The sequence below is a fragment of the Oncorhynchus mykiss genome, chromosome 15 (genome assembly GCF_057628025.1).
Source record: "Oncorhynchus mykiss isolate SJ-2025 chromosome 15, ASM5762802v1, whole genome shotgun sequence".
Taxonomy (NCBI): Eukaryota; Metazoa; Chordata; class Actinopteri; order Salmoniformes; family Salmonidae; genus Oncorhynchus; species Oncorhynchus mykiss.
In genome coordinates, this window is record NC_143036.1 from 12031311 (window position 1) to 12058056 (window position 26746).

At 43.8% G+C, this 26746-nt stretch overlaps 1 protein-coding gene across 1 annotated transcript; it reads right to left on the bottom strand.

Moving 5' to 3' along the window:
- Positions 1–26078, bottom strand: LOC110490908 (ankyrin repeat domain-containing protein 33B). The gene is made up of 6 exons (XM_036943699.2): positions 24974–26078; positions 4668–4797; positions 4252–4392; positions 3173–3314; positions 2249–2447; positions 1–2121 (listed from the first exon to the last, which is right to left on the bottom strand). Exons 1-6 carry the CDS (start codon positions 25403–25405, stop codon positions 1570–1572), a joined length of 1596 nt encoding a protein of 531 aa, XP_036799594.1. The 5' UTR covers positions 25406–26078; the 3' UTR covers positions 1–1569.
- Positions 26079–26746: the final 668 nt, after the last annotated feature.

The following is a 26746-nucleotide window of genomic DNA, read 5'->3' on the forward strand; positions in this document are numbered from 1 at the left end:
TTGTATTCCAGTTGTGTTTTTATTCACCATAAACAAGAACATTGTAGAGTACACGGACTAGATATTGCTGGTCCCATTGTGGTTCCATTACCACTCAAACAAACAAAACCTTGGAAATCTGTTTCGTAAATCCATAGCGTGGCTTCCTGAGAGAAGTGTACACTTGTTCACTAAATATATATATATATTCTTTAAAACTGGACTTGTATAAGCAGAGAGTTTAGAGAGTTTTCGTCCATTCCTTTTAAATCAATGAGGGGAACCAGGGCACACTTGGGCAGACACAGAATTCACCTGGAGTCTTTGTGATATGTCTGGGAAAGCATTTTAGGGTTACACTCCTGCTGCCTAGCCTGCTCCATTTGTTTTCAGAAATTATTTTTTGTGCCAACCACTGCCCCCTACTAACTCCATAGCAACTTATCACATTGGCTGTTAGACACACCTAAAATATGCCACTTAAAGCCAGTCCTGTCTTTGGGGTTATCACTGTGAAATTGTCTTCTCTTCAATCCCTACCATAATAATACTACATTATATCAATCCCTACCATAATAATACTACATTATATCAATCCCTACCATAATAATACTACATTATATCAATCCCTACCATAATAATACTACATTATATCAATCCCTACCATAATAATACTATATTATATCAAGACTTTCCAGTTGCCATTTGTGATCCTACCTGTCATCCATTATTTTCTGTTGAACTTCTCAACCAATAGTATGGCGTCTGTCTGATCGGAATACACACGTGTGTTTGTAAAAAGTACATGATGAAGGTGCTCCTAGATGCTGATCTGAGGTCAGTGTAGCAGTACTTTGATCTCATTCATAACATGTAAACATTTCAGGATATAGTTTGTTTTTCCTCATTTGATAGATATTATTGCTCTAAGACAGTTCTTTTTTTTTTCATTCACATTCTCAAAATATGCTTTTAACTTTAGTAGAAAATAAAAACAGTTTATATATAGTATACTCATAATAAAAAAATACCTGATGAGGTACAATCTATATGCAAAATACATTCACAGAATTAGAAAAGCTTTCAAAAAGCCAATATAAAGTAGATGCCATTTCAACATATCAAAGCACAGTGCCTATCTAAAAAAGTCAGTCAAATGCCACTGGTAACAAAATAATGCTTATCTTATGTTTATCTTTGACGATAAGTCAGTTTGACATGCTGGGAGGCTTACTCAACGGTTGTATAGGCTACGCCATATTTTAACCCTTTATATTTGTCCCATTCTAACCCTTCCCGAAGCGTATAGTATCATCATTTTAGGCAATAAAGTTTCAACGTGTGATGTGTCAGATATATTAGTGAAACATGATCTGTACACAGTCAGATCATATGGGTTTGTAGCCTGGGTAAGTGTCAGGTAATACAGAAATCACACTATAAAAATACTGCTGATTTTGTGGATCAAATGCATTAGAAAATAAAGCACTGTCACTTTTACTCCCTCAAAAAGCAAAAAAAAAACCTCTGAACTGCTACCTAGGCAACAGTGGAGGACAGGGTGGAGTGACATCACTTCCTCCTACGATGTCATTTCTTCTTCCTGGAACCCAGGTGCCGCCTCGTGGCCGCCTCCACCCTCCTCCTCTCCGCCTCCTCTGCTCTCTTCCTCTCCTCCTTCAGTTCTTTATACCTCCACTTGGGAAGCTGCAGGAAGTCACCCCCTCCGTCTTTAAAGCTGCTCTTCCTGTGGACTCTTTCAGGTTCAAAGGTCGGCGTTGGGGCCTTAGAGATTCTCACCTTGGGAATGGACATCCCCGGCCGCACACTGCTACACTTCACCATACCCAGAGGCAGCAGGCTAGTCTTTCTCAGGGCCATGGAGGAAGAGGCCCCAGCCGCAGACACCTTACCGAGGGTAGGGTTAGTCGTGGTGGGGTTTTTGTTCGGCGGTAGCAGGATGGTCCGCCGGTCCTTTGGAGGTTTGGACACCAGAGTGACCCGTGAGTTCTGGAAGAGTTTGCCGTGGTTGTCGATCCTCTCAGGGTTCTGCGTTTTCAGTTCTTTGGCCCGTTGGCGTCGGAGGATCTCTGGGACGGAGTAACGACGTTTACCCACGCAAGGTGGGCTTGTCGGACACACCTAAAGAGCAAGTACAAACAGGTATATCAGAGGAAGGGGGGGGGGAGCAATGAGAACACGAAGACAGAGAGAGAGGTTAAATACAGTAGAAGTGAGAGGACTGAAGAAACAGACGTTTCTAACTCACTGTGGAACAAGCCATCGCCACGAAGGGGCTCCCCAGTGCTGTTGTCACGGTGACTAGGTGATCTAAGACTCCTTCGTCGTCAGGCTCTGTGATGTTGGCAAACGTCAGAGCGTTTCGTATGGTGTCTGATATACGCTGCATACAGCCTCGAGGCTCCCGGGCCTTAGATACTAGAGACGCCAGCTGGGGCCACTCTGGACTGGAACAATTATATCAGATTAGGAAATAATACCATTGGAAGAATTGCAATATGAAACTATACCGATGACATCGTATAATGATAATAAGAATCACCACCTCCATCATCAGCAGAAACAGCATCATCACCATCCTCATCACCATCATCATCACCACCATCCTCCTCATCATCAACATCATCATCATCATCACCACCATTCTCATCATCACTACCATCCTCCTCATCATCAACATCATCATCCTCCTCATCATCATCACCACCATCATCATCATCACCACCACCCTCATCACCACCATCACAATAATCATCCTCACCATCATCATCACCACCATCCTCATCATCATCACCATCATCATCATCACCACCATTCTCATCATCACCATCCTCATCACCACCATCACCATCATCCTCATCATCATCATCATCATCATCACCACCACCACCATCATCATCACCACCATCCTCATCATCACCACCATCCTCATCACCACCATCCTCATCATCACCATCCTCATCACCACCATCACCATCATCCTCATCATCATCATCATCATCACCACCATCATCATCATCATCATCATCACCACCATCCTCATCATCATCACCACCATCATCATCATCACCACCATCACCATCATCCTCATCATCATCCCCATCATCATCATCACCACCATCCTCATCATCATCACCACCATCCTCATCATCACTCATCAAGTATAGTCTACCTGTATGCGTCACATAGTTGATAAGGACAGGGTCTGGAGTGGAGACGTGTCATGGCCCAGGCGGTGTCGTAGCGTCCTGTGAAAAACGCCCACTCTCTGGAGGTCAGCTGACGACCAAAGTCCCTCGCCTCCGTGTCAGCTCCTTACAGAGGAGAAAGAGAGGAGGAGAGTAGGAGAGAGAGAAGGAAAGTAGGAGAGAGTGGAGGAGAAGGAGGAAAGAGGAGATAGTAGGAGGGAGAGGGAGGAGAGAGGAGAGAGAGAAGGAGAAGAGAAGCAAGGAGATAGTAGGAGGGAGAGGGAGGAGATAGTAGGAGAGAGAGAAGGAGGAGATAGTAGGAGGGAGAAGGAGGAGATAGTAGGAGAGAGAGAAGGAGGAGAGAGGAGGAGATAGTAGGAGGGAGAGGGAGGAGAGAGTAGGAGAGAGAGAAAGAGGAGAGAGGAGGAGAGAGAGAAGGAGGAGAGAGGAGGAGAGAGAGAAGGAGGAGAGAGTAGGAGAGAGAGAAGGAGGAGAGAGTAGGAGATAGTAGGAGGGAGAGGGAGGAGAGAGAGAAGGAGGAGAGAAGGAGGAGATAGTAAGAGGGAGAAGGAGAAGAGAGGAGGAGAGAGAGAAGGAGGAGAGAGGAGGAGATAGTAGGAGAGAGAGAAGGAGGAGAGAGGAGGAGAGAGAGAAGGAGGAGAGAGGAGGAGAGAGAGAAGGAGGAGAGAGTAGGAGGGAGAGGGAGGAGAGAGGAGAGAGAGAAGGAGGAGAGAAGGAGGAGATAGTAGGAGGGAGAGGGAGGAGAGAGTAGGAGAGAGAGAAGGAGGAGATAGTAGGAGGGAGAAGGAGGAGAGAGGAGGAGAGAGAGAAGGAGGAGAGAGGAGGAGAGAGAGAAGGAGGAGAGAGAGAAGGAGGAGAGAGGCAAGGAGATAAATGTATGACGAGATCCTTCAGATGGCAAATTGAACCCTACTGGTAGATGTTATTTCTGCTTTAAATTACTGTTTGAAGTTAAATATTATTGAAATGTGAATGATGAAATATATGTTCAAGTAAGTTAAATATAAACCAGGTGAATTTGTTTGTCCATCTGTGTACTTACCTGCTAGCATCAGGGCTCGTACACACTCCACCCTGCCCTGCATAGCAGCTTTCATCAGAGCGGTGAAGCCATGACAGTTCCTCCTCTCTATGTCCAGACCAGGGGAGTAGTTCAACAGGTAGTTACTGATCATTATGTGACCTGGAGGTGGGGCGAGATGGGGAGAGCCTTTTGAAATGTGTGGATCTGTGTGTGTGCGCATGCGAGTGTGTGTGGGTCTGTGTGCGCGCATGCGAGTGTGTGTGGGTCTGTGTGCGCGCATGCGAGTGTGTGTGGGTCTGTGTGCGCGCATGCGAGTGTGTGTGGGTCTGTGTGCGCGCATGCGGTGTGTGTGGGTCTGGGTGCGCGCATGCGGTGTGTGTGGGTCTGTGTGCGAGCATGCGGTGTGTGTGGGTCTGTGTGTTTGTGTGTCGTACCTGCCTGTGCAGCTGTGATGAGGGCGGTATTCCCCTCAGTGTCCTGCCAGTTGACATCCAGGTGACAACACTGAGCCAACGCTATGACAACGTCAACATAACCCTGGTAGCATGCCACCATCAACCCCGTCTGTGTGTGAGAGAGAGAGAGTGCGAGAGAGATAGAGAGAGAGAGATAGAGAGAGAGATATATATATATAGAGAGAGATATAGAGATAGAGAAATATAGAGATAGAGAGAGATATATATAGAGAGAGAGATAGAGAGAGAGATATATATATATATATATAGAGAGAGAGAGAGAGAGGGAGAGATATAGAGAGAGAGAGAGAGAGAGAGAGATATATATATAGAGTTAGAGATATATATATAGAGAGAGAGATATATAGAGTTAGAGATATATATATATAGAGAGAGAGAGATATAGAGAGATAGAGAGATATATATAGAGAGATAGAGAGATAGAGAGAGAGATATAGAGAGAGAGAGTGAGAGCGAGAGAGATATATATAGAGAGAAAAGGTTTAATAAAAGGCTATCTCAGACAGTCACATGCGTTTTAATGTTCTGTCTTCAACAGCTGTGTTTCTCCCTCCCACCCTCTCTACCTATAGCGACCTATAGCGCTGAGGTGGCTACTGTTCCGGGAAGGCCACTGTGCGTGCTTGCGTGCGTGTCTGCATGGCAAAGTTGGTTCCTGAATAGACAATCTAGTTGACAGTGCTAGTTCTGTTCTGATGCTTAACTGGGGAAACATGATATGAGATCCAAGCCAGTGTCAATGAGGTTAGACAACAACGGGAGGCCTGTATGTACGGTCCAAAACTAATATCATACCGTCAACATTAAATCAGTTTTGTTTGCTGTTAAAACAGAATTTCGATCCTTGTGGAAAACTCCTACTGCTTTCTGTCACGCCGTGTTCTTGGAATGCCGTGTTCTTGGAATGCCAGTGTTATTGGAATGCCAGTGAAATGTGTGTGTATACAGCTTGGAATCTCCTGGAAAAGTGCCAGTGTTTTCCGGAAGGCCAACACTCCATCAGCCAAAACAAACACTACTGCCAGAGAGGGAGGATGGGTGGGGGTGTAGATGAGTGGAGAAAGGCAAAGGAGAGGAGATGGAGATAGAGAAAGGATAGAAGAGGTATTGGTTACAAAGGAGAGGAGATGGAGATAGAGAAAGGATAGAAGAGGTATTGGGTACAAAGGAGAGGAGATGGAGATAGAGAAAGGATAGAAGAGGTATTGGTTACAAAGGAGAGGACTAAAGGACAGTACAATAGAGACAGCAGTATTCTTTCTATTAGGAGTAAAATGTATAGTAGACAAGATGAGAGGCGAGCCAGCAACCGGAGGTTTGTCAGTTTGAATCCTGGGTCTGACTGGGAAAATAATCTGTTGGGAAGTGAGCTGGAAACCAGAGGGTTGCTGGTATCAAATCCTAGATGCCATTGACAGATTGTGCCCTTGAGCAAGGCACTTAACCTCCCACAACAACTGTGCCCAGTGTGGCAATCCCCTGCTCCAACCTCTACATGTCTGTAACAGTCCTCTTCTCCAACCTCTACATGTCTGTAACAGTCCCATTCTCCAACCTCTATATGTATGTAACAGTCCCCTTCTCCAACCTCTATATGTATGTAACAGTCCTCTTCTCCAACCTCTACATGTATGTAACAGTCCTCTTCTCCAACCTCTATATGTATGTAACAGTCCTCTTCTCCAACCTCTACATGTCTGTAACAGTCCTCTTCTCCAACCTCTATATGTCTGTAACAGTCCCCTGCTCCAACCTCTACATGTCTGTAACAGTCCTCTTCTCCAACCTCTATATGTCTGTAACAGTCCCCTGCTCCAAACTCTACATGTCTGTAACAGTCATCTTCTCCAACCTCTACATGTCTGTAACAGTCCCCTTCTCCAACCTCTACATGTATGTAACAGTCCTCTTCTCCAACCTCTACATGTATGTAACAGTCCTCTTCTCCAACCTCTACATGTATGTAACAGTCCCCTTCTCCAACCTCTACATGTATGTAACAGTCCTCTTCTCCAACCTCTACATGTATGTAACAGTCCTCTTCTCCAACCTCTACATGTATGTAACAGTCCTCTTCTCCAACCTCTATATGTATGTAACAGTCCTCTTCTCCAACCTCTATATGTATGTAACAGTCCTCTTCTCCAACCTCTATATGTCTGTAACAGTCCCCTGCTCCAACCTCTACATGTCTGTAACAGTCCTCTTCTCCAACCTCTATATGTCTGTAACAGTCCCCTGCTCCAAACTCTACATGTCTGTAACAGTCATCTTCTCCAACCTCTACATGTCTGTAACAGTCCCCTTCTCCAACCTCTACATGTATGTAACAGTCCTCTTCTCCAACCTCTACATGTATGTAACAGTCCTCTTCTCCAACCTCTACATGTATGTAACAGTCCTCTTCTCCAACCTCTACATGTATGTAACAGTCCTCTTCTCCAACCTCTATATGTATGTAACAGTCCTCTTCTCCAACCTCTACATGTCTGTAACAGTCCTCTTCTCCAACCTCTATATGTCTGTAACAGTCCCCTGCTCCAAACTCTACATGTCTGTAACAGTCATCTTCTCCAACCTCTACATGTCTGTAACAGTCCCCTTCTCCAACCTCTACATGTATGTAACAGTCCTCTTCTCCAACCTCTACATGTATGTAACAGTCCTCTTCTCCAACCTCTACATGTATGTAACAGTCCTCTTCTCCAACCTCTACATGTATGTAACAGTCCTCTTCTCCAACCTCTATATGTATGTAACAGTCCTCTTCTCCAACCTCTATATGTATGTAACAGTCCTCTTCTCCAACCTCTACATGTCTGTAACAGTCCTCTTCTCCAACCTCTACATGTCTGTAACAGTCATCTTCTCCAACCTCTACATGTCTGTAACAGTCCTCTTCTCCAACCTCTACATGTCTGTAACAGTCCTCTTCTCCAACCTCTACATGTCTGTAACAGTCCTCTTCTCCAACCTCTACATGTATGTAACAGTCCTCTTCTCCAACCTCTACATGTATGTAACAGTCCTCTTCTCCAACCTCTATATGTATGTAACAGTCCTCTTCTCCAACCTCTACATGTCTGTAACAGTCCTCTTCTCCAACCTCTACATGTATGTAACAGTCCTCTTCTCCAACCTCTACATGTCTGTAACAGTCCTCTTCTCCAACCTCTATATGTCTGTAACAGTCCTCTTCTCCAACCTCTACATGTCTGTAACAGTCCTCTTCTCCAACCTCTACATGTATGTAACAGTCCTCTTCTCCAACCCCTACATGTCTGTAACAGTCCTCTTCTCCAACCTCTACATGTATGTAACAGTCCCCTTCTCCAACCTCTATATGTATGTAACAGTCCTCTTCTCCAACCTCTATATGTATGTAACAGTCCTCTTCTCCAACCTCTATATGTATGTAACAGTCCTCTTCTCCAACCTCTACATGTCTGTAACAGTCCTCTTCTCCAACCTCTACATGTCTGTAACAGTCATCTTCTCCAACCTCTATATGTATGTAACAGTCCTCTTCTCCAACCTCTACATGTCTGTAACAGTCCTCTTCTCCAACCTCTACATGTCTGTAACAGTCATCTTCTCCAACCTCTACTTGTCTGTAACAGTCCTCTTCTCCAACCTCTACATGTCTGTAACAGTCCTCTTCTCCAACCTCTACATGTCTGTAACAGTCCTCTTCTCCAACCTCTACATGTATGTAACAGTCCTCTTCTCCAACCTCTACATGTATGTAACAGTCCTCTTCTCCAACCTCTATATGTATGTAACAGTCCTCTTCTCCAACCTCTACATGTCTGTAACAGTCCTCTTCTCCAACCTCTACATGTATGTAACAGTCCTCTTCTCCAACCTCTACATGTCTGTAACAGTCCTCTTCTCCAACCTCTATATGTCTGTAACAGTCCTCTTCTCCAACCTCTACATGTCTGTAACAGTCCTCTTCTCCAACCTCTACATGTATGTAACAGTCCTCTTCTCCAACCTCTACATGTCTGTAACAGTCCTCTTCTCCAACCTCTACATGTATGTAACAGTCCCCTTCTCCAACCTCTATATGTATGTAACAGTCCTCTTCTCCAACCTCTATATGTATGTAACAGTCCTCTTCTCCAACCTCTATATGTATGTAACAGTCCTCTTCTCCAACCTCTACATGTCTGTAACAGTCCTCTTCTCCAACCTCTACATGTCTGTAACAGTCATCTTCTCCAACCTCTACATGTCTGTAACAGTCCTCTTCTCCAACCTCTACATGTCTGTAACAGTCCTCTTCTCCAACCTCTACATGTCTGTAACAGTCCTCTTCTCCAACCTCTACATGTATGTAACAGTCCTCTTCTCCAACCTCTACATGTATGTAACAGTCCTCTTCTCCAACCTCTACATGTCTGTAACAGTCCTCTTCTCCAACCTCTACATGTCTGTAACAGTCCTCTTCTCCAACCTCTACATGTATGTAACAGTCCTCTTCTCCAACCTCTACATGTCTGTAACAGTCCTCTTCTCCAACCTCTACATGTCTGTAACAGTCATCTTCTCCAACCTCTACATGTCTGTAACAGTCCTCTTCTCCAACCTCTACATGTCTGTAACAGTCCTCTTCTCCAACCTCTACATGTCTGTAACAGTCCTCTTCTCCAACCTCTACATGTATGTAACAGTCCTCTTCTCCAACCTCTACATGTATGTAACAGTCCTCTTCTCCAACCTCTACATGTATGTAACAGTCCTCTTCTCCAATCTATATGTTGTTTTTTTCTTGTTTTTTTTCTCAACTTTATTTAACCAGGTAGGCCAGTTGAGAACACCTTTATTTAACCAGGTAGGCCAGTTGAGAACACCTTTATTTAACCAGGTAGGCTAGTTGAGAACACCTTTATTTAACCAGGTAGGCTAGTTGAGAACACCTTTATTTAACCAGGTAGGCCAGTTGAGAACACCTTTATTTAACCAGGTAGGCCAGTTGAGAACACCTTTATTTAACCAGGTAGGCCAGTTGAGAACACCTTTATTTAACCAGGTAGGCCAGTTGAGAACACCTTAATTTAACCAGGTAGGCTAGTTGAGAACACCTTTATTTAACCAGGTAGGCTAGTTGAGAACACCTTTATTTAACCAGGTAGGCTAGTTGAGAACACCTTTATTTAACCAGGTAGGCTAGTTGAGAACACCTTTATTTAACCAGGTAGGCTAGTTGAGAACACCTTTATTTAACCAGGTAGGCCAGTTGAGAACACCTTTATTTAACCAGGTAGGCCAGTTGAGAACACCTTTATTTAACCAGGTAGGCCAGTTGAGAACACCTTTATTTAACCAGGTAGGCTAGTTGAGAACACCTTTATTTAACCAGGTAGGCTAGTTGAGAACACCTTTATTTAACCAGGTAGGCCAGTTGAGAACACCTTTATTTAACCAGGTAGGCCAGTTGAGAACACCTTTATTTAACCAGGTAGGCCAGTTGAGAACACCTTTATTTAACCAGGTAGGCCAGTTGAGAACACCTTTATTTAACCAGGTAGGCCAGTTGAGAACACCTTTATTTAACCAGGTAGGCCAGTTGAGAACACCTTTATTTAACCAGGTAGGCCAGTTGAGAACACCTTTATTTAACCAGGTAGGCCAGTTGAGAACACCTTTATTTAACCAGGTAGGCCAGTTGAGAACACCTTTATTTAACCAGGTAGGCCAGTTGAGAACACCTTTATTTAACCAGGTAGGCCAGTTGAGAACACCTTTATTTAACCAGGTAGGCCAGTTGAGAACAAGTTCTCATTTACAACTGGGACCTGGCCAAGATAAAGCAAAGCAGTGCGACAGAAACAACAACACAGAGTTACACATGGAATAAACAAGCGTACAGTCAATAACACAGTAGAAACAAAGAAAGTCTATATACATTGTGTGCAAATGGCATGAGGTGGTAAGGCAAAAAATAGGCCATAGTAGCAAAGTATTTACAATTTAGCAGATTAACACTGGAGTGATAGATGAGCAGATGATGATGAGCAGATGATGGTGTGTAAATAGTGATACTTGTGTTTAAAAGAGCAGCAAAGTAAATATAAACAATATGGGGATGAGGTACGTAGATTGGGTGGGCTATTTACAGATGGACTATGTTCAGCTGCAGCGATCACTTAGCTGCTCAGATAGCTGATGTTTAAATTTAGTGAGGGAAATGTAAGTCTCCAGCTTCAGCGATTTTTGAAATTCGTTCCAGTCACTGGCAGCAGAGAACTGGAAGCAAGGCGGCCAAATGAGGTGTTGGCTTTGGGGATGATCAGTGAGATACACCTGCTGGAACGTGTGCTACGGGTGGGTGTTGTTATCGTGACCAGTGAACTGAGATAAGACGGATCTTTACCTAGCATAGAATTACAGATGACCTGGAGCCAGTGAGTCTGGCGACGAATATGTAGCGAGGGCCAGCCGACTAGAGCATACAGGTCGCAGTGGTGGGTGGTATAAGGTGCTTTAGTAACAAAACTGATGGCACTGTGATAAACTGCATCCAGTTTGCTGAGAAGAGTATTGGAAGCTATTTTGTAGATGACATCGCCGAAGTCGAGGATCGGTAGGATCGTCAGTTTTACTAGGGTAAGTTTGGCGGCGTGAGTGAAGAGGCTTTGTTGCGAAATAGAAAGCCGATTCTAGATTTGATTTTGGATTGGAGATGTTTTATATGAGTCTGGAAGGAGAGTTTACAGTCTAGCCAGACACCTAGGTATTTGTAGATGTCCACATATTCTAGGTCAGAACCGTCCAGAGTAGTGATGCTAGTCGGGCGGGCGGGTGCGGGCAGCGAATGGTTGAAAAGCATGCATTTGGTTTTGCTAGCGTTTAAGAACAGTTGGAGGCCACAGATGGAGTGTTGTATGGCATTGAAGCTCGTTTGGAGGTTAGTTAACACAGTGTCCAAAGAAGGGCCAGATGTGTACAGAATGGTGTTGTCTGCGTAGAGGTGGATCAGGGAATCACCAGCAGCAAGAGCGACATCGTTGATATATACAGAGAAAAGAGTCGCCCCGAGATTTGAACCCTGTGGTACCCCCATAGACTGCCAGAGGTCCGGAGAACACACTGAACTCTGTCTGCGAAGTAGTTGGTGAACCAGGCAAGGCAGTCATTTGAGAAACCAAGGCTATTGAGTCTGCCGATAAGAATACGGTGATTGACAGAGTCGAAAGCCTTGGCCAGGTCGATGAAGACGGCTGCACAGTACTGTCTTTTATTGATGGCGGTTATGATATCGTTTAGTACCTTGAGCGTGGCCCGTGACCAGCTCGGAAACCGGATTGCACAGCGGAGAAGGTACGGTGGGATTCGAAATGGTCAGTGATCTGTTTATTAACTTGGCTTTCGAAGACTTTAGAAAGGCAGGGAAGGATGGATATAGGTCTGTAACAGTTTGGGTCTAGAGTGTCACCCCCTTTGAAGAGGGGGATGACCACGGCAGCTTTCCAATCTTTAGGGATCTCGGACGAAACGAAAGAGAGGTTGAACAGACTGGTAATAAGGGTTGCAACAATGGCGGCGTATAATTTTGGAAAGAGAGTGTCCAGATTGTCTAGGCAAGTAGCTGCGAGGGGTGCGGAGCTGTTGGCCGGGGTTGGGGTAGCCAGGAGGAAAGCATGACCAGCTGTAGAGAAATGCTAATTGAAATTTTTGATTATCGTATATTTATCGGTGGTGACCGTATTGCCTAGCCTCAGTGCAGTGGGCAGGTGGGAGGAGTTGCTCTTGTTCTACATGGAATTTACAGTGTCCCAAAACTTTTTGTTAGAGTTAGAGCTACAGGATGCAAATTTCTGTTTGAAAAAGCTAGTCTTTGCTTTCCTGACTGACTGTGTGTTAGCAGTCTGTCTAACAGATATGTTGACGGCTGAGAATGTGTGTGTGTGTGTGTGTGTGTGTGTTTGTGCGTGCGTGCGTGCGTGAGTGAGTGAGTGAATGCGTATGTGGTTGGTTGGGTGGGTGGGTGGAGGGGGGTATGAGACAAGCCTATTGAGTGCTGAGGCTAAAAATAATGCCAGACACTCACGGCTCAACCCTGAAACAATCACCCTGAGAGGTACTTCTAGGGAACGACTGTGTGTTTGTGTGTGTGTGTGTGTGTGTGTGTGTGTATACATTTGTGTGTGTGTGTGTGAGTGTGTGTGGCTGATTTAAGTGATTTGTGTGGTGTATTATCAGGAATTCATGGAATAACTGAGCAGCGAAATTGTTCTTTGGTGTTTAAATTCTACGTGAGACGATGGCTGTGTGTGTGAAATATTGCCTTTGCACGTAATGTACCTGGCCATACACATAGCGGAAGTTCTGATGTTTTAAATTTAGGGCGCTGGCTTGTTCTTAAAGCAGATTAATGTGTGTCCTTCCCAAATCCTAATCTGTTCTGTAGTGGATTGATGTTGCTCCCAGCTCTTGCACTGGGTTCTGCATAACTGCTTAGCAGCTTCAAAAGGATTTGAATGTTGTTGTTTTTTTAAACGCACTTCAAACTGTTATGAATTTAAATTTGAAAACAGTTTCATTCATAATCATATTACACTTTATTTTAAGTGCTTTTCAAGACACCCAAAGTCACTTAACATACAGAAGGAAACCAGCAGGATAAAAAGCTATAAAAATCACATTAAAATAAGTTGGGATATAAAAATAGACTAAACATGATGACAGACTAACCAGGGAAGTGAACTAGACGGAGGATGGAAAGCTAACAGAGAATCTGTGTGAAGAGGTGTGTCTTTAGCGTGGATGACATTGTTCTGTAACTAAGACAACAGAGAATCTGTGTGAAGAGGTGTGTCTTTAGTGTGGATGACATTGTTCCGTAACTAAGACAACAGAGAATCTGTGTGAAGCGGTGTGTCTTTAGTGTGGATGACATTGTTCTGTAACTAAGACAACAGAGAATCTGTGTGAAGAGGTGTGTCTTTAGCGTGGATGACATTGTTCTGTAACTAAGACAACAGAGAATCTGTGTGAAGAGGTGTGTCTTCAGCGTGGATGACATTGTTCTGTAACTAAGACAACAGAGAATCTGTGTGAAGAGGTGTGTCTTTAGCGTGGATGACATTGTTCTCTAACTAAGACAACAGAGAATCTGTGTGAAGAGGTGTGTCTTTAGCGTGGATGACATTGATCTGTAACTAAGACAACAGAGAATCTGTGTGAAGAGGTGTGTCTTTAGCGTGGATGACATTGTTCTGTAACTAAGACAACAGAGAATCTGTGTGAAGAGGTGTGTCTTTAGCGTGGATGACATTGTTCTGTAACTAAGACAACAGAGAATCTGTGTGAAGAGGTGTGTCTTTAGCGTGGATGACATTGTTCTGTAACTAAGACAACAGAGAATCTGTGTGAAGAGGTGTGTCTTTAGTGTGGATGACATTGTTCTGTAACTAAGACAACAGAGAATCTGTGTGAAGAGGTGTGTCTTTAGCGTGGATGACATTGTTCTGTAACTAAGACAACAGAGAATCTGTGTGAAGAGGTGTGTCTTTAGCGTGGATGACAGTGTTCTGTAACTAAGACAACAGAGAATCTGTGTGAAGAGGTGTGTCTTTAGTGTGGATGACATTGTTCTATAATGTGCATGAGTAACAGGTTTCCATGTCCAAGGTTGTTGGATCATGTTTTACTTTTTGTAAGATTTGTCTTCACTTGTTTGCAACAGTGCAAACTCTTCATCCACAAAACAAATTCAACAACTAAATTGGCTAATTTTGAAGATATTCGTTGATTAAAAGACAGCAGTCTGGTGTCCATAGTGTTTTGTCTGGAGCAACGTCCAAATCCCAACCCTGTTGTGGAAACATTACATTTATTCCCTGTTTGAAACCCTAATTGTTATACAAGTTACACATTTTCACTGTTTTTGAGACAAATAACATCTATTTGATCAGCAGGTGTTAAAAAACATGTCTAATCATACATTTCCTAGAACAAAACATTACAGGTGGCCAGAATGGCAGAGCACAGAATAAAAAAATAAAACATTACTGAACCTTTATCTGACTAGGCAAGTCAATTAAGAATATATTTGTATTGACAAAGACGGCCTGCGGGGATGGAATTCAAAATGTAGGACAAAACCCACATCACGACAAGAGAGACACCACAACACTACAAAAAGAGAGACCTAAGACAACAACACAACATGATAACACAAAATGGTAGCAACACAACACGACAACACAACATGGTAGCAAAACAACATGACAACACAACATGGTAGCAACACAACATGACAACACAACATGGCAGCAAAACAACATGACAACACAACATGGTAGCAACACAACACGACAACACAACATGGCAGCAACACAACAACACAGCATGGTAGCAACACAACATGGTAGCAAAACAACATGACAAACAACATGGTAGCAACACAACATGACAACACAACATGGTAGCAACACAACATGACAACACAACATGGTAGCAAAACAACATGACAACACAACATGGTAGCAACACAACAACACAGCATGGTAGCAACACAACACGACAACACAACATGGCAGCAACACAGCAACACAACATGGTATCAAAACAACATGACAACACAACATGGTAGCAAAACTACATGACAACACAACATGGTAGCAACACAACATGACAACACAACATGGTAGCAAAACAACATGACAACACAACATGGTAGCAGCAACATGACAACACAGCATGGTAGCAACAACATGACAACACAGCATGGTAGCAACACAACATGACAACACAGCATAGTAGCAGCAACATGACAACACAGCATGGCAGCAGCAACATGACAACACAGCATGGTAGCAACACAACATGACAACACAGCATGGTAGCAACACAACATGACAGCACAGCATGGTAGCAACACAACATGACAACACAGCATGGTAGCAACAACATGACAACACAACATGGTAGCAACACAACATGACAACACAGCATGGCAGCAACACAACATGACAACACAGCATGGTAGCAACACAACATGACAACACAGCATGGCAGCAACACAACATGACAACACAGCATAGTAGCAACACAACATGACAGAAACAAAACATGGTAGTTCCATGCTCGTTCCAGTCACCAGCTGCAGCGAACTGAAAAGAGGAGCAACCCAGGGATGTGTGTGCTTTGGGGACCTTTAACAGAATGTGACTGGCAGAACGGGTGTTGTATGTGGAGGATGAGGGCTGCAGTAGATATCTCAGATAGGGGGGAGTGAGGTCTAAGAGGGTTTTATAAATAAGCATCAACCAGTGGGTCTTGCGACAGGTATACAGAGATGACCAGTTTACAGAGGAGTATAGAGTGCAGTGATGTGTCCTAAAAGGAGCTTTGGTGACAAATCTGATGGCAGAATGGTAAAGAACATACAGTTGAAGTCGGAAGTTTACATACACTTAGGTCTTCACTTGTTTGCTATATATAGATTTGTCTACTGTATTATTGATTGTATGTTTGTTTTACTCCATGTGTAACTCTGTGTTGTTGTATTTGTCGAACTGCTTTGCTTTATCTTGGCCAGGTATCAGTTGCAAACTTGATCTCAACTATCCTACCTGGTTAAATAAAGGTGAAATAAAAATAATAAAAGCTGCACACTCCACAGAGCTGGGCTTTAAGCCATTGCTTAAAGAAAGAAAAAAAGAAAACACATTTGGTGTTGACCAAAAGGCATATGGGAGACACAACATATGTAAGAAGGTACTCTGGTCAGAATAGACAAAAATGTGGCTTTTTGACCATCAAGGAAAACGCTATGTCTGGTGTAAACCCAACACCTCTCATCACCCCGAGAATCCCATCCCCACAGTGAAGCATGGTGGTGGCATCATCGTGCTGTGGGAATGTTTTTCATCAGCAGGGACTGGGAAACTGGTCAGAATTGAAGGAACGATGGATGGTGCTAAATACAGGGAAATTCTTGAGTGAATCCTGTTTCCGTCTTCCAGACATTTGAGACTGGGAAGGAGATTCACCTTCCAGCAGGGCAATGACCCTAATTATACTGCTAAAGCAACACTTGAGTGGTTTAAGGTGAAACATTTAAATGTCTTGGAATAGCCTAGCCAAAGCCCAGACCTCAATCCAATTGAGAATCTGTGGTATGACTTAAAGATTGCTGTACACCAGCGGAACCCATACAACTTGAAGGAGCTGGAGCAGTTTTGCCTTGTAGTTATGCACGCTCAAGTTTTCTGTTTTCTGTGTTATTTCTTGTTTGCTTCACAATAAAAAAATATTTTGCATCTTCAAAGTGGTAGACGTGTTGTGTAAATCAAATGATACAAACCACCCAAAAATCTATTTTAATTCCAGGTTGTAAGGCAACAAAATAGGAAAAATGCCAAGGGGGTGAATACTTTCGCAAGCCACAGTATGTGCTGAGAGAAAGACAGTGTAGTCTAACCATACTCCTAAGTACTTACAGTGTATGAGGTGACTTAATAAAGCGCAATACCAGGGATCATCGACTAAATTCAGTCATGGGCAATTTTTTTCTTGAGTGGATGGGGGCCAGAACATAATTACAAATCATTTGTAGACGTCAAACTGATCGCAAACAAATGTTTCACTACATAATCATTTCAAAACTGTTTTGAAAATATTTTATGTCCAACAATGAAAATGACCCAAAATAAATGTTTAAAAATGCTCTGAAACATTATCACTGCATACACTTCATTTTTCCCACCAATGTTGTTCTTCTCAAACCATTTTCAAAATGGAAGGTTTATGACCACACTGGTTGGTAATAGATCATTTGCTGTATTACTTGTGAGGCACAGCTGAGTGAGCATAATAGTTTGCTTTTTTAAAATTTGAGTAGACTATTGGCCTGCATCTGATGGTCAGTCTGAGGGGAGTGCGGGTGCCAGCTGAGGCTGCCTCCCACGCGACTCACTGTCCCTTCTCTCTCCCTCCCTCCGCTGAGAAAAGGGGACAGACAGTCTTCCAGCTGATAGCGAAACTCAAGTCGCACTGCATTATCTCTGCCTCATGCACCAATTCATGTTGTTACTCATATGACCAGAGAAAGTGAAATATTCATTGATATTAAAAAAGACACAACTCCCAAATAATAACAACGCAAGCTTATCGAAACATGCATTTTATGTCTTATAAAACTGTTGAACAATGTGCTGAATAACAACTTAAAGATGAACTTAATCATAAAAACAGCAGCTCTTTGCTGTATTCATTCAGTCTCTCTCTAGTCATAGTTTCAAAAATGTTCAAGGTTTCTTTTTACAGTCTATGGAGCGAGGAAACTAGACACTGTGATCTCAGCTATCTGATTGGCCAGCGGTAGGCCTATAGGTGCACATGATCTGTTTCTCTGGGCCTGCGGGTAGGCGGAGTTCTACCTTCAGACACATGAAATGATTCAACATGGGAACACTTTGACTTCCCGGCACTAGCGCTGCTGAATCAAGTGCAGCTACCTGCAAACAAATAAAGAATAGGGCTTATCGTTGGGTTTTTTACAGAAATGTTTGGTGATCAACTTGTAATGGCTACCTATCAAAATGCTTTGGCCAAGTCAATAAAATATAAGCACATCATTGCTTAGAGTCAAGAACAGTGGTGACATAAATTAAGACATTGAAGGTTGCAGTGACACATCCATAAATCAGACGGCATACCAGAGAGAATATTATAGACATCAAGAAAACCAGTCAGTTGATTATTGACAAGTTTGTCCAACACTTTTGGTAAACAGGGCAAGATAGAAATTGGCCTATAACAGTTAGGATCAGCTTGATCTCCCCCTTTAAATAAAGGACACCCCGTGGCTGCCTTCCAAGCACTGGAAACCTCCCCAGAAAGGAGAGACAGATTCTTAAGGTCAGAGATGGGCGTGGCGATGATAGTGGCAGAAACATTAAGGAAGAAAGGGTCTAAACCATCTGACCCAGATGTTTTTCGGGGAGTCAGTTTAAGGAGCTCTTAACTGCAGGGAGAAACTGTGTAGCGGGGTAGGGGGAAAGAGGAGGAGCATCAGGGCTAGTCCCATTAGATATATACTGTAGGTGGAGGTCCTTAAGGTCAATAGGGTCACTGAGTGAAACTACTCCGCTCTCAGCCTCACAGGTACACACACAAAATCCCAGGACGCTGATACACAGAGAGAGAGCGAGAGAGAGAGAGAGAGAGAGAGAGAGAGAGAGAGAGAGAGAGAGAGAGAGAGAGAGAGAGAGAGAGAGAGAGAGAGAGAGAGAGAGAGAGAGAGAGAGAGAGAGAGAGAGAGAGAGAGAGAGAGAGAGAGAGACCCAGTGCCAGGGAGTAATCTCGGAATATAGAGAGACAGAAATAGAAAAGCTTAGCCCTATCAGCTTCACACTGAGCGAGAGAGAGAGAGAGAGAGAGAGAGAGAGAGAGAGAGAGAGAGAGAGGTGAGGTAACATGGAGAAGGGACAGAGAGAGGGGTGGCCTCATTCTAGTGATGTGCTGTGTGTCCATCCATCTGTGTGTGACAGAGAGAGCGAGAGAGATAGAGAAAGGTGAGGTAACATGGGGAAGGGACAGAGAGAGGGGTGGTCTCATTCTAGTGATCTGCTGTGTGTCCTTCCATCTGTGTGTGACAGAGAGAGACAGAGAGAGAGAGAGAGAGAGAGAGGTGAGGTAACATGGAGAAGGGACAGAGAGGGGTGGCCTCATTCTAGTGATCTGCTGTGTGTCCATCCATCTGTGTGTGACAGAGAGAGCGAGAGAGAGAGAGAGCGAGAGAGCGTGGGAGAGGCTAAACCGAGACAGAAGGAGAGAGGGACTGCCACTGCTGACACACACATACAAATACACACGCACACACTACTCTGTCAAGAAACAGCCCGTTGCTGAAACTTCCACAGGTCACTGAGAGAGTGGTGTGTTTGTGTCGAAGACATACAGTATGTTCAACTTTGAAGCCTTTCCTCAACAAAAGAAAGATCAACCTCAAGAAAGAAGAAATGTAACATGTTGAATAAAACATCCCGTTGTCCCTCCAGTCAGTGTCTTCATCTCTAGGGGTTTACAGCAGTGGCAGTCAGTGCCGTTTATGATGAGAGATCATGTCTTTATGAGCCTTACTTCTATTACAGCATGTTGGATGACTGTCATTCATATTCCATTCACCCAGTTCAATGTAACATCTATAGGTTTAGGCTGCTCGATGATACTCAAATGGTCCCTGTTCCAATCATGAGGTTGCTTACAACCTAACCTATGAATGAAAGTTTACAACGTAGACGCACACAGGTCAAGAGAATTGTGAGTAAACAATGTGACAAACAGTGACACATTCAATACCACCATGTACACTCTTGCCTGCATCTAGCTGATCTAGGGTGTAATCATTAGTTCAACAGTTGCAAACAAGTCTATCGGACAAATTCAGGTATGTTTATCCCCGTTTCGTTCCGTTTGCTTCCGTTTAAGAAACGTTTTTCAACGGAATCGGTGGAATGAATACACCACCTGATCACACGAAAACAGTTCACTTTCATAGCAGCCACATAAAAACTGCATGGTCACGTTGCTCATTGTTTAATATAATTAGACTATCTGCGCGCTCTACTTCTCTCACCTTTTCCCTTCGCTTATGGATTTCAGTGCACAACACATCAGCTGTCTGTGAAAAGGTGAAAAAACCTTTCCAAGCCAAACGTTCATATCATAACCGCTAACTGCTACACACAGCCTACATCGTTGTCAAGTCATAGTCTACTAGAACTACTAGAACTAACGCGTTAGTACAGCGTACAGTCAGAAAGCCGTTTGGCAGTTACACTGGCGAGCCCCGGTGGCAATAAATTCATAAAACCAAACACTTACCTTGACTTGGAAGAGTTCCAGCATTGGATAGCCATAGCCTGCTAGCTAACATAGCATCCCTCTCTGTTTGATAGCCATAGCCTGCTAGCTAACATAGCATCCCTCTCTGTTTGATAGGCATAGCCTGCTAGCTAACATAGCATCCCTCTCTGTTTGATAGCCATAGCCTGCTAGCTAACATAGCATCCCTCTCTGTTTGATAGCCATAGCCTGCTAGCTAACATAGCATCCCTCTCTGTTTGATAGCCATAGCCTGCTAGCTAACATAGCATCCCTCTCTGTTTGATAGCCATAGCCTGCTAGCTAACATAGCATCCCTCTCTGTTTGAGCCGGTGTTTGAGTAGGCTAAACTAGCTATATGCATTTGCTAGCTAAGTGAAAGTTAAAGTTAAGTTCTCTCTCTCTCTATTTCTCTCTTGCTTCTCCCTAATTTCTCCCTAACTGTTTGACTACTGTCTTTCTCTCACTTTGAGTCAGCTACTCAACACATTTTATACACTACAGTGCTAGCTATCTGTAGCTTATGCTTTCAGAACTACATTCATTCTCTGATCCTTAGATTGGATGGATAACATGTCAGTTCATACTACAAGAGCTCTGATAGGTTGGAGGATGTCCTCCGGAAGTTGTTTTACTGTGTAAGTCTATGGAAGGGGGTGAGAACCATGAGCCTCCTAGGTTTTGTATTGAAGTCAATGTACCCAGAGGAGGACGGAAGCTAGCTGTCGTACAAGCTACACCATGGTGCTACTCTACAGAGTGCTGTTAAGGCTACCATAGACCTTTTTCGCAAAACAGTGTGTTTTAATCAATTATTTGGTGACGTGAATATATTTTGTACAGTTTTATCTAAAAAGGATACATTTTTACATGTTTCACTATTTTTGTTTTTATGAAACTCACTGAGGACTATAGTCCTCCCCTTCCTCATCTGAAGAGCCTCCACTGGTTTAGAGGTTCTCTCTATCATCAGGGTTGTGTCCAGTCCAGAGGATGACCTTTAACCCCCTAGACAGGTTGTTGACTGTGTTCTGTTGCTGTATGCTACCATATTACTCTACCATGTAGCCTGTTCATCGTTCCTTGTCTTCAACTGACCAGGTTCCATTGATACATTTTACAACTTCTAAACCACAGCAATAGTAAACAGAATTCTATATGTGTTCCTCCTTGCTTTAATAAAATATTTAACAGATTTAGTTTTGTTTCTGTCTGTGTATCAGATATAGATGTTGCCTCGGTAACACCAGAGGACATGAGATGTGGGACGTACGTCACACAGAGAGACTCAAACCCAAAACAGAGCTTTGTTGACAGTGTGACAGATAGCTACGGTCATCATTCCTGATCCAAGAGATCATTTCACAGATGAAAACATTGTCCCTTGTTTCTGTGACTAAGCAAACTGAAAACACATCTCAAACCCGAACCACTAATCCCTTTGTTGGCCCCATACACACTCAAATAGTACAACTGATGTACAACAAAATTGGCACAGCCATTGTGAGAAAAACATTTTTCTGTACAAAAAATAATAACACAAGCATTACTGTGTAAACATATTTGTGCAGACATTCTCTCCATTGGATCACAACCATTATGTGCAAATGCGTTGTACATCAGTTTTACAACCTGAGTGTCTACGGGGCCTCTGAGCGACAGGAACATGGAGAATAGTAGGTGTGTCTTACAGAACAGCAGGCAGGAGACAGGAGTGTCTCTCAGTGTAATGAACAGCGGGCAGGAGTATCTCTCAGTGTAATGAACAGGAGACAGGAGTATCTCTCTGTGTAATGAACAGGAGACAGGAGTATCTCTCAGTGTAATGAACAGGAGACAGGAGTATCTCTCAGTGTAAAGAACAGGAGACAGGAGTATCTCTCAGTGTAATGAACAGGAGACAGGAGTATCTCTCAGTGTAATGAACAGGAGACAGGAGTATCTCTCAGTGTAATGAACAGCAGGCAGGAGACAGGAGACAGGAGTATCTCTCAGTGTAATGAACAGCAGGCAGGAGACAGGAGACAGGAGTATCTCTCAGTGTAATGAACAGGAGACAGGAGTATCTCTCAGTGTAATGAACAGGAGACAGGAGTATCTCTCAGTGTAATGAACAGCAGGCAGGAGACAGGAGACAGGAGTATCTCTCAGTGTAATGAACAGCAGGCAGGAGACAGGAGACAGGAGTATCTCTCAGTGTAATGAACAGCAGACAAGAGTATCTCTCATTGTAATGAACAGGAGACAGGAGTATCTCTCAGTGTAATGAACAGGAGACAGGAAACAGGAGTATCTCTCAGTGTAATGAACAGGAGACAGGAGTATCTCTCAGTGTAATGAACATGAGACAGGAGACAGGAGTATCTCTCAGTGTAATGAACAGCAGACGCACGCACGCACGCACGCACGCACGCACGCACGCACGCACGCACGCACGCACGCACGCACGCACGCACGCACGCACGCACGCACGCACGCACACACACACACACACACACACACACACACACACACACACACACACACACACACACACACACACACACACACACACACACACACACACACACACACACACACACACACACACACTAGGAGCATTGATAGGGAATGCTATACAGCATGGGGTGAGATGGGTAGCAGGCACAGGGCCAAGCAGAGAGACACATCCAGTCGGCATCATGGCACTCCGGTTCCGATGATGTAGTTCCCGCTCCTCCTCCCTCAGGCACTCTGACCTCATCAGTGATTACACACAGAGAGGACTGCATGGCCACTTCACTGTACAATTTGAGAAAAGCCCCTGATACAGCACACTGATAGAACAAGTGAGTGTGTTTATGCAACTGTCCTTTGCATGAAAAAAAGCAAAACAAAAAAAATTATATATTTTTTTACCTTTATTTTATTAGGCAAGGTTCTTATTTTCAATGACGGCCTAGGAACAGTGGGTTAACTGCCTGTTCAGGGGCAGAACGACAGATTTGTACCTTGTCAGCTCAGGGATTTGAACTTGCAACCTTCCGGTTACTAGTCCAACGCTCTAACCACTAGGCTACCCTGCCGCCCCGTACAGAGGTGAAGACTTAAAGGGACGTTTGTCTTCAGTGGCTTTTGAGTGTCTGTGTCAAAGGAGGAGGGGCCCCACTGGTGGTTTCCAGCCAGTTCCTCTTAGGTCTCTCTGTTGTGAGAGCTGTGGTTGAAAAACATCTGGTGAGTCATAATGACAGTTAAAACACCAGGTGGATCGGAACATTGATAAACAGATGGGAAGCTAGCTGTCTCTTTGACTTACATTGTCTAATAAAATCTACACTATGTTTTATAGAAAACAGATATTGAGTTGTAATGTGTCGCTGGACAGTCTGTAGACCTAAATTAGAAAAGTATTCTCATGAGTCTCTGTAAAATACTGTCTTAAAACAGGCCCTTCATTTGAAGGTAGATTCATATTAGAAAGTCAGAAAGCAAACCTATATTACACTGACTCTCTCAGAATTACCCTAAATCCACACAGACACAAAGAAATACATACATACATACATACATATATACATACATACGTACATACATACATACATGCATACAAGACTGGCTGTTCTGCTGACTGTGAGAGGCTCAGTGTTTTCCTGTTGCTGTAATTATGACTAGCAGAGCTCCAGGCTCCTCTCTCTAAACCCATGAACTATGGGTAGAGAGAAACACACACACACACACACACACACACACACATACACACACACACACACACACACACAAACACACACACACACACACACACACACACACACACGCACACACACACACACACACACCTGAGAGGATATTAAATGAATATGGCCGTTATATCAAACAACTTGAATAAAACATGGAACTGGGTAAAATACAGTATACCCATGTAATGTTTCATCCATCTACAGGAAACCAGTTTCATAACAAAACCAGGGAAACCAGGGAAACCAGGGAAACACAGCACTTAGGCCTAGATGTGGAACAAACTACATTAGCAACTCAGTTCAGCAGGGATGGAAGGACAGGTTTAACTTTGGGATACAAAGGTCCTCATGAATCTGAAAGTTTGAATATCAGGTACAGTGGTCGGTGATATATGGATCATCTGAATACTGTTGTAGTGGCTGACATGTTTTTGTTTAACTCCTGTGACATAAATGTGTGAAATGCCCAAGTCTTCATCCAACAGACATGCAACAGTTGATCACTTTGGATACGCATTTTGACCATGCGTAATTACGCACATATGAGTTCGCACCTCACGCGCCATTGTGTCCAAACGACCTAATTATATTTTCCTAATCTCCAAACACACAAGAGGAGCAGCCACTGGATATACATTAGAACAGAACACTTTCCGATGAAACTATTTGACACTGAACATATAGGCACATTGAACTCGACTTACCCTGTTGTTTTTATCCGTCTCCCTCACCTCCGCCTCCTTCACACCTTGTCGGATCATGATCCGGACTATCGTGGCATTGTTGGTGCAGCACGCCTGGAAGAAGGACAACGGCTCGGGACTCTGCGGGGAGGGGGTCCGCTCGTTGTCCGCGAACGCATCGTCCGGTGGGTAGAATGAGTCGTCCGAGGCGATACTCTTGGTGTCCGGTAATAACGATGAATCGTCGTATTCCTCGTAGTCATCGTCCTCGTCTCCTTCAGACTCACAGGACCCGAGGTATGAGTCGTCGTTTGATAAGGGCGGGGGTTCGGCGGTTATGGTCGGGTGGACCTGGACGAAAACGCTGGCGCCTTTGGTGCTCTGCTGCAGCTGGTTGACACGGGTCGTAGTAGAGGAGCCACCTCCGTCTCTCTCGTCCGTGATCAGAACCATCTAACCCCCTAGGTGGCTGTCCTCCTTGGGGGAAAGAATGGTGGATGTGGGCTGGCGCACTTGGATGTTTTTGCCAACATCAACGCGGATTATGAGTTTAACTTTGTAAAGAGCCTGGAAATGAAATGAAAGTGAAGGTTTGGCAAATAGTTTTGACGTAATCCAAGAGGCCAACTGCCGCTCCGACTCCTTTGGGGAATATTTCCCGGTTAATATTTCAACTCCATCATTCCGTGAGAAATAAACATCAAACCATATTTCTGCTCTCGCTCTGGAGTACCAACCTAGGCAACACGGGTTTGTAGTCCGCATTCGAAATTATAAGATTATTGGTGTTTTTTGTCTTCATTTTAATTCACCAGTCAAAGGTCCTCCTCTGCAAATCAAACCGAGAGAGTTCCACCGATTTGTAATTTCATCATCGAGATGAGACAAAATTCCGGTCCTCATTTCGGGGAGAAAACGGACAGTACAGAAATTAAAAGTACCACACACACCAAACCAGTGTAGAATAGAATAGAAACCAATGTAGAATAGAGAAACAGGCACACGCTAAACTTTCCCATAATCCGATTAGTTTCGTAGTGTACTACCCGTCCCCCCCTCCTCTCTCTCTCTCTCTCTTTTCCTTCCTTCGCTCCCCCCTTCTCTCCCTCCCTCTCATTTCGTTTGAGCAGATTAAAATCGGGCAAACCCATCGGGAGCATCAGAGCCAGGGGCGTTTCTAGGATATGAAGACATTGGGGGTTCAGCCCAATGCCAGTAGGGTGGTCCTGAGGCATCCCCCTAAAAAAATGTACAAATAATTTCAACAGCTAAATGCATGAATTTGGTGCATTTTGTGATTAACATTGAGAGATTAGAACATTGAGAGATTATATATTTTTCTAGTGATTTGCACCTTCCCACCTGCCACAGCAGACACCATCAATAGTCAATTACAGTTGCTACTGTGGGTCTCTCTACTCTGAAATATTTGCTACTCTCTACTCTGGAACACATACATCTACAGTGTATTGCCAAAAACCACTCAACAACTTCAAACATGAACTCTGACCTGTCCGATGAGCCAAACTGATTAAAGAATCACACAGTACCCAAACACACACTCTCTCTCTCTTTCTCACACACACACACACGCACGCGCACACACACACACACACACACACACACACACACACACACAGTGCTGTAATTAGAATCCATAGAGCAGGTTTAAGTGATACCGTCTACTGCGTGCTCACCAGGGACATCACCAGGACCCTTTCGGGGTCAGCCCTGAATCTTTTGCGTTGCTGTGATGGTGAAATACATTTGTTGGGCCAAATGAATGCACCGCTT